General features: G+C 40.6%; 1 protein-coding gene across 9 annotated transcripts in view; it reads left to right on the top strand.

Moving 5' to 3' along the window:
- The window catches only part of PHLDB2 (pleckstrin homology like domain family B member 2), a 115,589-nt gene that overhangs the window by 84,121 nt on the left and 17,623 nt on the right, over positions 1-13,845 (top strand). For 4 of the 9 annotated variants that reach the window (XM_061628088.1, XM_061628085.1, XM_061628087.1 and 1 more), the window contains 7 exons: positions 551-706; positions 1,517-1,627; positions 2,178-2,267; positions 3,880-4,023; positions 5,384-5,557; positions 8,508-8,642; positions 10,539-10,638. In XM_061628088.1, the coding sequence (XP_061484072.1) occupies positions 551-706; positions 1,517-1,627; positions 2,178-2,267; positions 3,880-4,023; positions 5,384-5,557; positions 8,508-8,642; positions 10,539-10,638 (910 nt within the window). The remainder of the gene's footprint in view (positions 1-550; positions 707-1,516; positions 1,628-2,177; positions 2,268-3,879; positions 4,024-5,383; positions 5,558-8,507; positions 8,643-10,538; positions 10,639-13,845) is intronic. The other 5 variants (XM_061628090.1, XM_061628091.1, XM_061628086.1 and 2 more) reach the window with 4 other exon arrangements.

Raw genomic sequence — 13,845 nt, 5'->3', positions numbered from 1 at the left:
GGTTACAGTGGTGGATGGGTGAGCAGAGGAAAAAGCCTCCTGCTATCTTCCTGTTCTTGTGCCTTTCATCCAACTTGAACTCACTTGTTATTTAATAGCAAGAGGCACGGGACAAGCAACCAGGGGGGATGTAGGAGGGAAGTGAGGTCAAGCCTGCTGAACTCATCCTGCCTCTGATTTTTTACTCTTTTTATCCCTGTGATTGCATAATCTGAGCTCATCTCTTGCTCATGTGACCAGGTGTGACCAAGAGATGAATAGACTGGGTGGGAAACTCAGACTAAATTACCATCTGATATCACTGATTGATTTGGGGATTCACATGAGAATTTTTAAAGTCCAGTCAACAGCTGTTTAAAACAAAGCCATAAATAGCTGTTTTTACTTTTGAGTCTTACGCTTCTTAGAGAGCAATCCTATCCATGCTGATCTGAGAGTAAGTCACGTTGAAGTCCCTGGGGCTTACTTTTGTTTCGGATTTTGCTGCCTGCCTACTGTCACTAACAATATGCAACTTTTTTATAATTTACTCTGATATTTGTTATTAAAGGATGCTGACCTGTTGGAGGTAGAAAGCAAACACTTTGAAGATCTGGAGTTTCAGCAGCTTGAAAATGAGAGCAGGTTAGATGAGGAGAAGGAGAACTTAACACAGCAGCTCTTGCGTGAAGTAGCTGAATATCAACGCAACATTGTCAGTAGAAAGGTAAAAAGTTTTTATAGAAGAACAAAATGTTGGTCAGATCATTACTTTTTGTGGTTTGGTTCCAGTTCAGGACAAGTTGTTCAAGTTTAGTGCTGGATCTGATCAATAAGGGTTCAGTAATTGGTTCATGTTTCAAGTTGTATGGGGAAAGTTAAATATCAGCTGATTCACAAAGTAGGGTTGAACAAGTTAATTAGTTTACAGAGCTGTCCTAAACACATTTACTGAGGCCCTTTGATTTTAGTGAGACTTACCTCCATGTAAGTGTACATAGAATTTCATCCTGAATTTATTTAGTCTCTATTCTTGTGGAACTGCTTATCTCAGGTCCTCAGTATTTGGTGAATACTGCACTCTGCAGTGCCTGGGATCCTTCAGGCTTAACCACTAGAGATGTAGCTTGAAAGCAAACTTTCTGTTTAGTGATTTCCAGAGGAGTGGCCGTGCTAGTCTATATTGTAGCAAAAACAACAGTCTTGTAGCACCTTATAAAACCTAAAAAATGTATTGTGACATAACCTTTTGTGGATTGGCTGAAAATCCCTATTGAGTGTACATTCCATAGCAACTCACAATTTGTTGCTGTGTTGTTTGTGAAATGGCCATAGTAAGAAAATGTGAAGACCAGCCACAGGATATCAGTGTAAAGACAGTTCAGTGAAACAATAAGAGGTACAACGAGGTGTTACTGGTACAGACGTGTCTTCAGCATCCTTCCTCTGAGTGCTTTCCTGATCAAAAAGACCACTAACATATACATTATGTTTCCGAACTCATATTAAATATGTGTTGATGCAATTGTTATCATAGGAAAAAATTTCTGCTCTCAAAAAGCAAGCCAATCATATTGTCCAGCAAGCACAAAGAGAGCAAGAGCATTTTGTTAAAGAGAAGAATAATCTGCTAATGATGTTGCAGAAGGTAAGCACTTTTCCTTAATCTTGTAAGTCACTGATGTAAGGCAACAGCAATAATATCTTAATTGTATACCTACTTCAAAGTAGGGAAGATTTATCTTGACGAGTGAACTTTGTCACCAGACTATGCTGTCATTTTGCAGAAAGTTTACTGAACTGAATCAATGCAGCTCTGTTGTAAGGAGCTGCATAACAAACAATTAAAAAAAATGAATTGCAAAAAAAGAAGCAGGATTTTTGCCTCAGGATTTTGCATAACAGAACAATCGACAGGATGTTCTAATTATGTTGATTCTAACATAAGTTGAAATGATCATTCGATCAAATAAATAATATGTAATAGCCAAAGTCTCTAATTTATTTATTTATTTATTGCATGTATATCCCACCTTTTCTCCAAGGAGGGTGCTGATTTAACCGGTGCAAAGCCTCCAGTTTAAATGGGTTTGGGAGTATGACCAAGCCTAAGATTGTTTGCGCTCCTCTCTGAATCTGCCATCATAGAAGTGACTGTCAACATTTGTATCTGAAATATAACTTGTGTTTGCTAACAGGAGAAAGAAAACCTTTGTAATCTAGAAAAGAAGTACTCTTCACTATCAGGAGGAAAAGGCTTCCCTGTAAGTCCCAGCAGTTTAAAAGAGGTAAAAATATGAAACTTGGGAGAATGAGAGAGAAAAAGCAGTTACTGTTGTTCTTCATAGCAGATCGTGATTTATACCTGCACATTTTATAATACTCAGTGTGAAATGACATGTAACCCAGTCTCCTTTGTTTGTAAAAGAAGATATTGTTGATACTGGAATTTTAAGCATTGCTGTTCTTAAAAATGGTGGGTTTGCCCATGCATAATTTGTATAGACATAATTGTGTCCCCCTATTTTGTTTAGGGGGAAAGGTTGGTGTTTGGTTTCCCTCCCCCCCACCCCCTCTGTATGTATCTATTGTGCCTTTGCTAGAATCCACACAGGCACATGTCCTTGTGTCTACTTTTTGGTAGTGTGGAATTCCTATGTTGCAAAAAATTACCCAAAGTGACTCATTCCAGTGTGCACATGTATACATATTAGGGGCTCCCTTCACATGAAATAATGATGATGATAACTAAGCCCTAGAGAAGTAATCAGTGTTTATCTGAAGCCATTCGATTGCCTTCCAAAATAGGTTATATTTCCTCAAAACCAAAATTAAATGTCCATATTTGTTCATCCTGTTTCTACTCTGTTTCAGAATATTTTACCCAGAATCAGTCATTCATTTCTAGACTATATGAACAATTCTGGCACTATTCTTAGAACAGTACCTCTCAGAGATTGAATTCAATTAGAAGTTTTAGAAAGTACATTCTCTTCCAGTGCAGCCTTCCAAAGCTTGCTTTTGCCTAAAATCCTTCTGCTGCTATTGCTACTGCTGATGCTAATGAAATCCTAAACTTTTAATATATTGAGCTGAGAACTGCAGTCATTCTGATCACCCTGACAAAAGCCTAGATCATGATATTTTCCCCTAAAATATTAATTTATCATGAATCTATTTTAATAGTAACAAAAAGTGAGATTTAGCTCACACTGAAATTAGGGAATTGCTGAGGGCTATTTTTTTAAAAAAAGATTCCTGCATTTGATTGCAGTGCAGTAGCTCTTTGAAACGCACTGGCATAAAGACAGTCCTGTGTTGCCAGAGATTTATGAGAAGTGCCTCCTCACTTGCTTTGGGTGATTTTTACCATGCCAAATGAATCCCTCTTATACCCGTCCCACCCATAGTTTACATTTGCAGGGTAAAACACCCAAAACTATGCAGGGTGCCACTTTTTTCCAAAATAGCTTCTCTTGAAGAGCTTCCCTCACATGGCTATATTTCAGGCAGCCACCACATTATAATTTGTGTACATGAAGTGGCCATACGTGTCCATGGATTTGATTATTAGTGGGAGTTGCATATGAAATATCTACCAGTATTTTTAAATTTAAACTTGCTGAATCAAACATATTAAGTTATAATGACTGTACCTCACTATAAAACCACTTCAGATACAATGAACGTTTGATAACAGTATGTATGCAATACATTAAAACATTCATTGTTTGTAATTTTGATGATTTTTGATATTTTAACGAAATACCTTTTGTAATACCACAGAAATTGGCTGTATCACTCTAAACTAACTTTCACAGTGTATTGGGAACCTTAATACTCTTGCATGCCTTTTAGCTTGTGCTTCTTTATGTTTAACTTCTGAATTCCTCCTTTTAGGGTTATATGAGTGTAAATGACATTAGTGAGCCGTATGGCCATTCCACGAATATATACCCTTCCACTCAGCCCCCCACTGCTGCTGCTGCTGTTCCCACTGAGCCTTCCACAGCTGGCCTGATGAGCCAGACACAAAATAACGAGGTTTGTTTGGAAAGACATTTCCCATTTGTATACATTTTGCTTTCAACATTTTGTTTCCTTGGTGTTTGCAGGTTCACGGTAAAGACATTTAAAAGGCTTGCGTGGAGAGCTAAATTTAATTTTATACTTAGGGTCTGTTTCAGGGAGAAATCTCAGGTGTTAGGCACATGACCCAGATATCTCCTCTTCCACACCTTAGAAAGAATGTACAAGCGAATCGTACAGTATTTATTTGCAGATGGCCTTAGCCACTCAACTTCATGAAACTACCCCGACGCACACTCCCCCTTTGTTTCCAGGGAATGACAGGAAGGCTAGGAAAATTCCACATTCAAATAAATGTGATAAGGCCCAGCTAACTCATCACTTCCTCTCTAGTGAGGGGAAGGATGTGTGATTGCCTACGAGATATTCCAGACTGAAATGAGGGAACAGGCACTTGAAAAGGAACACTGATGATGTGAAGGTGGACGCAAGAGCCAGCCTTGCAAATGGCTTTCTGACTGACCACAGAGCGCTTATTCAGCCTAAGTGCTTGGTTCTGGCTTCTGTGGAATGGGTTTAACTAATTTGCAGAGCACACTCAGAAGTCACTTTGCAGAATATGTGAGAGTATAATGTTTTAAACTCTTCTGTCCTATTAATTTATACAAACATAATTATATCTTTGAATGGTTTGTATGAGTTAGGTGTTTTCTTCTCACTGTTACCTGGCTGCTTTCCCCAGCTACTTGTTACATCACTTGAGAGGGTGTAAGGAGGGAAGAGATGTGCCTTTTTATCTATGAAAAGAAGTAATATGTTGTCCAGAAATATTCATCTGCTGCCAGAAATAATACATTATATCGATTAGCAGCACGTTGAGCTTGGCATACTCAATTTTAATCTCAATACTTCAGCCACAAAAGCAGTTAGATATGTCAAAACATGTGTTTTTCATTTCACAACTAGTATTCATATATTGTATTGTTTTACTTGCTTTCTAATGGTTCTCACCCATTAGAATGTCACAAACCCTTAACTGAACTCCTCCAACAAAATGTGAGAAAACGCTGTGTCTTTTGTCTCTATACCTACCTGTCAACTGTGGATTGCTCTTATGTCCCTATAACTGCTGACTTTTAAGGCAGCCTCCCCGAACCTTGATTCCCCAGATGTTGTTGAATTACATCCCCCACTGTACCTAGACAGCATAGCCAGTGTCAAGGATACTGAGAGTTGTAGTCCAACAACATCTGGAGATACAAGGTTGGGTTAGAGTGCTTTAAGCCACCATAAAACTCTTTTGTGTGTGTCTTTGCAGCTTGTATGCCGTTCCATTTAGAAACCTCTGAATATAATTTCTCTCTTTCCTATAAAGCTAAGATCATCTCTCTGTTCTGGATTTGTGTTTCCTCACTCCCTTTCTCCTCGCCCTCTTGCACAACTTTCACCAGCCCACTGGTCTGAGGTCAGGGCTACAAATGTAGAGCCTTTTCCTTTACCTGACACACCACCACCTCTTCCAGCTAAGAAACACCGAAGGCAGTCACAGGTAACATGCCTGAAGGCAGGCAGACTTAACAGCAATGAGGTTATCTTTGCATGGACTTTTCTGCCCCAGTCTGATGGAGTGCATGCAGAATAATCAGGGTTCAAGCTAAAATCCTTCCAATCAATCATGTCTGATTGGTGGGATTCTAAAATTTTCTAAAAGATTTTGCCTGCACAGCCCCAGCTACTGGGTCAAAGAGGGAAATTACTGCACCATTTCCCCCCACTACATACTGCCCCTAGCTGGATCATTGTGTTTATCACAGTTTCTAGGGCGAACAGGCAGAGTTCAGTGGATAAGGGAAAAAACACCTTTGCTATCTCCTCATTGTTCTGTGGACTTCAGTAGTGAAGCAGGATATTTGAATATCTGTGTAAGTGTTTAAGTTATCAGTGTTTTCCTGATGTTTGCCTACTGATATTTTCTGTTAATGAGATCTACGCAGTGAACTATATTAACAGTGAAAATTTTTATTCAACAAACTTTTTCTGTATATATATATACAATGCATGGCTTCTAGTTGTATCAAGCCGTGTATCTGAATCGTGGGGATGGCATGAAAGCATACTACAGATGGTGCTTCAGAAATAATCTCAATTGAGAGAGGCATTTGCAACTAACAGCATTAGTTTACAACTCAAGCACATTATGGAGTGTTTTTTTAACCTTGCTATAGTAGGAATGCCAATGACGGATTAAGTTTAAAACATGTCTTTTAACAGAATCTTCAGAGTTGATTATTTTCTTTCTTTCAGACATTTATATACTGCTTAATCATTCACATTCCTAAGTGGTTTACAGAAAAACAAGCCATACGTAAAATGAAACAGTAAACCAATACAGTCCTCATACAACCAAACACTACGTTAAGAATGCCCGGTGGAATAAGAAAGTTTTGGTCACTTGCCCAAAGTTCAACAAGGAGGATGCCAGTCTGATCTCAGTTGGGAGAGAGTTCCACAGGCTTGGGCCCACTACAATGCATGGCTTCTAGCTGTATCAAGCCGTGTATCTGAATCGTGGGGGGCACCAAGAGAGACTTTGCCAAAGATCTCAGTGATTAGACTGGGATATAAGGGATCAGGCAACCCTTAAGACCATTTATTGGCTAAGCTGCTAATAAGAAATAGTGGCCAGTCTGAGATAATATTAAACTGAAACTACAGGACAATTAGTTGGATCCAAAGCTAAAACAGAGCCCTCCTTCAGTGAATGGAGCAATGTTTGGATGCAATCAAGTATATAGGAGACAAAAATTTCTAAAATCCAGGTTTGCATTAGTTAGTTATATTTAAAGCAAACTCATTTTAAGGAAGTCTGTTGGCTTTGTAAAGTCTCCTTTTATTTCATTAAAAATGTCACTGTCATGACTCCAGTGTATAAAACCCTGTATGTACATGAAATAAACTACAGTGAATCAAATCGCAGTCCTATTATAATCTAAACATTAGACCAAATAACTTTGTAATTTTATTCAAATGATAGTTTCACGTACAACATGCTTTTTAGTCCTTTTATTGGTTAGAAATCTCTTTATTATAGTGCAAATATCACACTTTCCTTGGTTGAATTTAGCCATCATAAAATGGGACAGCTGATTTATGATTAATAAGTGTTCTGTTCAGGTATGAATGTATGAGCACACAAACAGATAGAGGGTATAGGGCTGAACATGCTGGTGCTGCCTGCAGCATTTTTGGTTGTCACATCATGATCAGGAAGATTTAATGAACACTTCTAAGCGCTGATCATGCTTAGAATTCTCCATATGACTGGGAGCGCTAATTGCGCAGGGTTCCTAACCACTGGGTACAGTCTAAGGTTCTGGCAGGCCAGATCTCTTTTTGGACCCAGCACACAGGCCACCTTTCACAGGTGGGTGGGACAACCTGCCAGTCAGTTACATAACATCATGATGACATCACATGATTGACAGGTGGCTTATTCCACCCATCAAGTCAAAATTTGTTGTGCCAGGTTCCAAAGCTTCAGAACCACAGTGCAAGGGGCATGACCAGCCCTATGTTTTGCAGGCCTCACCACGCTTCTCCTCTCCACTCCTGATGTTGGAGGCACAGGGAAGCTCACAAAGGGCGCTGAAGCTTCCCAAGGGCTTCAGAGAACAGTGCTGGGAGGGAGAAGCAGTTTTCATTGAATGGAAACGGCTTCCTCCTCCTTGAGCAAAGCACACTCCTATTGCCCATCAGTTTGATGGGTGGTTGGGAGCATGCCTTGCTCCAGCAAAAGAAAAATCAGGAGCCCACTTTAAGGTACAGATTGTTCTTTTGAAGCCTCGCCCTTATCCTTCCCACACCTGATGTCATGTATAATGTCAAGTGTAGGGTGGTTATGTGTGGCTTTCCCAAAATGGCCTCACAGGCCAAATGGGGAGGCCTGGTGGGCCATGTTTGCCCTGCAGGCTGGAGGCTCCCTACCCCTGGTGTAAGTGCTCAGTCAAACAAACTTAGAATCCCATTTCATATTTTCCTCCTCAACTTCCAAAAGATGGGGCAGGGCAGTGTGCATGCCCTCTCACTTTTACATAGTTCTGCCCTCCCATGCTCCTTTGAATGCCTGGATACTATCCCAAATGATTCAAAATGACTCATTTGCAGATCTCTTCAATTTCAGTGAAACTTGTTCAGAGAATTATGCGTGTAATTAAATTATCCTTACATTGAAATGTTTTTTAGTATTCTTTTGTGTAAATCAGTGAAATTGCACGAAATTATTTTTCTTTTCGGGGGGTGCTCTAATTTCTGTGCAACTTATGAATTTTTAAATGGAAAAGCTCTCTCTTATTGGCTTTTCCCTTGCTGTGTTATGAGCTAAGTTTTAAAATAGTATCCAGCAGGATTGCTTTGGGAACTGCACAGTCATTATTGTTTAACACTAACATTTAGAGCCTGCAAGCTTCCATATAATCACACTGGAATGTTATATTTTTAAGCACTTCCGAAATCTGGAAGAGAGAAAAAAGCAGCATAAAGAAGGCCCGTACATGAGTGATACTTTGCCACGCAAGAAAGCAGCTCCCTCTGTATCACCACATTTCAGCAGTTCCACTCTTGGACGGAGTGTTAAGGTAAGCAATGATGATCGCTGATAATATCTAGGTTACATAAACATTTAGCTTATCAAAGAGGCAGGAACTGAATTTCTTACTTTGTTTTTATTTCTGTATCTAGTTGTGTGGCCTGCGATTCCCTTTGTTTTATTGTTACTTCTTTTTCTTTCTTATCTTACTATTTTCATTACTATTTAAGGTGATAACAACCACCGCCACCCTAATTCTGATTCTTTTCCCTGTATGCAATGAGTAGTGTAATTTGCAGAGCAATCCTAGGCATATTGAGTCAGAAGTAATTTGCATTGAACTCCAGTTGCTCCCTAGTACATGTGCTTAAGACTGTACTGTCTTTAGGTTGGATTCACTGGTACTCAGGGGACACTCGTGCTGACAGAGGGAAGGACATGACTTTTGCTGATTCCCCCTCCCCCTGAAGCCCCCAGCGCCACCTTCCATAGGAATATTGGAAGCTGCCTTGGACCAAGTTAGACAATTAGTCCATCTAGCTCAATATGGTCTGCGCTGACTTTCCAGGGTTTTTAGACAGGTTTCTTTCCTAGCCCTGCTTGGAGATGGGAGGGATTGAACCTGGGACCTTCTGCATGTAAAGCAGATGCTCTACCACTGAGCTGTGGCCCTTTCAAGAGGTGGTGCTAAACACACAAAAGCTTAAATGGGGAAAATGTCATGTACTAATGAAGACGTAAGTGAAACTGTCTCTGTGCGCAGCTCCCTTTTTCTTACTAATGAATAATTGCAAGCAACCTCAGCACATCTGGAGTTAGGAGGGGTGCTTTCACTTTAGAAAATAATCTTCACATTAGAAATTAATCACTTAATTTATGCAGGAGAAATTTCTGGCTGATTGGGCCCACTAAAACTTACAAAACGTTGACATTGATAACTTTCCTACTATATTTCCATGGAATGTACAGGTCGTGGAATATTTTTTTTTAAAAAAGCAGTTTATTTATCTTGTGTTCCATTAAAAAAATAACATTAACAATAACAAAGTAATCATGTACAGATTCTTGCATACATTGTAAATTAACTGTACAGTATCCATAGCAATCATAATGCTTTCTATCGTGTAACAAGTATTTTCATCAAGTATAGCATTTTTTGCTTATCCTTATCCCAATAAGTCTTTCTAAAGTGTTCCATGAGGAGCTTTGGAACTGCTAGGATTATCTTTTGTCCATTTAACGAATCCATACCATTGACTAAAAGTCATCCACAGTGTTTTCTTGTCTCTTTACTTTTATTTGTAGTCAGTTTTTGTAATAAAGCAATCTGCCCAATCATATTTGTCCAGCTTATATTGATCCTCTCTCTTCCGACTTTCATTACTAAATATGTGGGGTGGGTAGGACCAGGAGTGGAGGTGGTTTACGTTTCCTCTTTTCTGCTCTTCCCTGTTATATCAAAAGTGGAATTCGCTTACCTCTCCTAGCCTGAAATGCTCCGAATGCAGGAACTGCTTATGAACTGCACAACAGTAGGGGAAGGGAGAGGTGCCAGTTCTACTTCAAATATTAGAAGTGTATTGAACAGAAAGTGAGTGTCACAAGTCATGAATTTCATATGAAGAACTTGGTTTGTATCCAATGATAGCTACAGTATGCCTTAACAAAAAGTGCTAATCAGGGCATCGAACTTTCACTTTTCAAATTACATCCTACCTACTTAGTGCCCAGGAAAAGCTTCTTCTGGGGTTGGGGACCCTCCAGAATAGAATGAGATACAGCACAGGGGTCTGCAGTTGGTAGGGGGGAATTGGCAGCAATTGGGTACGCTGACTTAAAACAAGTAGAAGCAGTTTCCACTAAGGCAAAGCCACCATTGGATACCATGGTTATTCTTCCAGGGGTTACTGATATTTATGTATACCAACTTCAATATTTCATGTAGGGTCATCTCCCACTTGGACAAAGCAATAGCTGTGGCAGTGTACTTCCTCATTGTTTAGGAACGATGACCAAAGAGTCTGAATCAAGGAGGACACATAAAGGTAAAGCTATTTGGAAATTATCTTCATACACTGGGATGCAGTACTATTGAAAAAGAAATTCCATTTCACACTACAGTAGGGCCCCGCTTTACAGTGCTTCACTAATGCGGCGGTTTTGAATTGTGTCCATGTCCCATATGTTTGGCACTTGTTCTGTTTTCGCGGCAATTTTGCAATTTTGCGGCATGACACAAATTGATGGCGCCCGATGCCCTGAGTGCGTTGTCAGAGCTTGGAAAAGTTCCTTTTTTAAACTACAGTTGGGCTGATAGGAGTTGTAGTTCAAAAAAGAAACATTTCCAAGCTCTGACAATGCGCTCAGCAGCTGAGTCCGATAAGGGCATCCAGCACCATTTTATTGTCAAGGGAGGCGGCAGAGGGTGAGCAAGCGCATGAGTGAACAGGCAGGGGGGAGAGCGAGCGGGAAAGGGGGGATGAGTGAGGGAGGTGGTGGAGGGCAAGTGAGCGCATGAACAGGCAGGCGGAGAGCGAGCTGGCAAGGGGGGACAAGCGAGGGAGGCAGTGGAGAGTGAGTGAGTGCATGAACAGGCAGGGGGGAGGGTGAGTGGGCAAGGGGGGGACTAGCGAGGGAGGCAGCAGAGAGCACGCGAGCGAACAGGCAGGGGGGAGAGCGAGCGGGCAAGGGGGGACGAGTGAGAAAGGTGGCAGAGAGTGAGTGAGTGCGCGAACAGGCAGGGGGTAGGGCGAACGGGGATGAGTGAGGGAGCCAGCAAAGGGCGAGTGAGCGGGCAAGGGGGGGATGAGCCAGGGAGGCGGTAGAGGGCAAGCGAGCAGGCGCAGGCGGGCAGGAAGCTCCCTCCCTGTGATCCATGGCAGGGAGCCTGCCGCAGAAGGGGAGTACTACTCTCCCACCATAACAAGGGCGAGTGAGTGGGGGGGAGAGACCGATGCACGGAAAAGCAGAACATCGATCAGCTGTTGCGGGGAGAGCTTCAAGGGCAAAGCGCTGTCAGCTGGAGCCCCCCTCACTACAGATGATCAATGTTCTGCTTTTTGGTGATTTTCGCTTTACGGAGGGGGTCTGGTCCCTAACCTGCCATATAAGTGGGGTCCTACTGTAATCAGTTTTTCTTCTTAATTTGATAAACGTAAAATGTATTCATTCAGCTGCAATACTTTTATGGATCTTTAGCTTAATTTTTCTTTTATATATATATATATATATATATATAATTTATTGAACAAGGCAGTTAACACCAAAATGGGAAATTACATGATTCCATATGAATTATTTTAGACACAAACCATGGAGTGTACTCCATTTTTGCATAAGAAAAATAGTTTCAACAAGTGGACATGTTTTATAGTGCAAACTTCTTGGTGTCTACTCAGAAACAACCCCCATTGGGTTCAGTGGGGCTTATTCACAGGTAAGGCTGCAAATCCCATTTACCTGGGAGTAAATCTCACTGAATTCAGTAGGGCTTCTAAGCAGATATGGTTAGGAGTGTGCTGTGTATCAAATTTCAGCATTAGACCGATTAAAAGCAGGATACCATATTTAGGAATCTAATAATTCAATGCATCTTCATGGTTCTTGAACCTGCATATTATTCTGACTGGCCCTTGAGTGTAACTGCCCTGTAGAATCTGATGTTGACAGTTACCTAAGATGTATCATTCAGTCTATTGTGTTGACAGTTACCTAAGGCGATTTATGTATATAGAGCCCTTGTGCTCTACAGTGCACCCATATCCAGCAGTTGCTGGTCCTGCCACATGTAGGAAAATGCTGTCACTCTTAAGTTTATTTCTAATACTTGGGGTAGCTTTATGTTATAATGTAACTTGGAGTGACAGCTTCGGCCTTACAAGCCTTTTCCTCCATTATGACTACTACTATTGTAGAGGTTTATTCCTAATGCATAAGGTAGCATCTGCAATACTAGTAATTAGTCTTCATTAATTACTTACTACAACCTAAGCAAAATTGGTAACTAATCAATCTTTGGCCTAAAGGGGATGGGAAACCTGTGGTCCGCCAGATTTTTTGGACTCCAACTCCCATCAGCCCCAGCCAGCATGGCCACTGATCAGGGATGATGGGAGCTGTAGTCCAACAGCATCCGGAGAGCTACTGTTTCCCCATCCCTGAACTAAACCTTTGATGAAGAAAAACTGTTTCTTAGCTCTGAATCATCTGTAATCCTTCAGATGATTACATCATAACCTAATGCAGATTAAAGAGAACTAAAGAAAATTGCATTTACGCAAATGGGACATCATAATTTTGAAGCCTTTGTTTCTGCAGCTGTCGTTTTGTCTATGAATTCAGGCAAGGCTTCATTGACATGAACTAGACTTTACACATGTGCAGGGGCAATCAAACAGTGCAAGCCTAAGCACGTTGAATCAGAGTTTAAGTCCTACTGTGTTCAGTGGGATTTATTCCAGGTAAATGCATACAGGATTGCAACCAAAATCTAAACCAACAAGGACTTCATTCCAAGTAGGACTGCAGTCCAGAATATACTGTACGAGAAAAATTGTGTACCAAGGGACAGTGGAGCCAGCTTATCTTTCCATTCTGGAATACTGCACTTATAGTTCTTCTTTAGCATAACATATATTTTTAAAACTATTTTATCCTGCTTTTAAATGGTTAAAGTATGACACTGGATTTTTTATTTCTTATTAAAATAGGAAAAGGCAGAAAAGGTATGAGGAATGTTCTTTGTGTTGCTGTATATGTTTGTTTTTGTGGTTGTCACTGGAAAAAAAGGGACATCATCAAGTCATATAGAATCAACATTTATATGTTTTTGTGGGAACATTGCCAGATATGGAGATTTGTATAGCCCCCTTCTCCCCTCCTCCACCCCAATACATATTCCTGCCAATTCCTGGCTGTCCGGGAAATCAGGGTTCCGGATCTTGGAGAGAGCCTATGTATGTTCAGTAGGCTTTCCTATTGTAGTCAGTTCCCCAGCATGTGAATTCCAGGGGATGACACAATGGAGTCTGGCCCAGTTCTGCTCTCCCTGTTATAAGATTTAATCATATGTGGGGGAACACCTGAAGAGGGCTTTAAAGAAGTAATGTTTACAAATAAACTCTGCATGTTGCACTGCTGAAAGTTTGAATTTGCAGATAAAACAACTAAGAAAAAACATTGAAATTTAGCCACCTAGTTCCTTGGGTGTTTTTTGAAGGCCCTAGTTTCAAATATCCATTTTCATGTAAATC

This window comes from Rhineura floridana, chromosome 5, assembly GCF_030035675.1.
Source record: "Rhineura floridana isolate rRhiFlo1 chromosome 5, rRhiFlo1.hap2, whole genome shotgun sequence".
Classification (NCBI taxonomy): domain Eukaryota; kingdom Metazoa; phylum Chordata; class Lepidosauria; order Squamata; family Rhineuridae; genus Rhineura; species Rhineura floridana.
The sequence above is the reverse complement of the archived record's forward strand: the minus strand, read 5'-3'. Positions and strand labels throughout refer to the sequence as shown.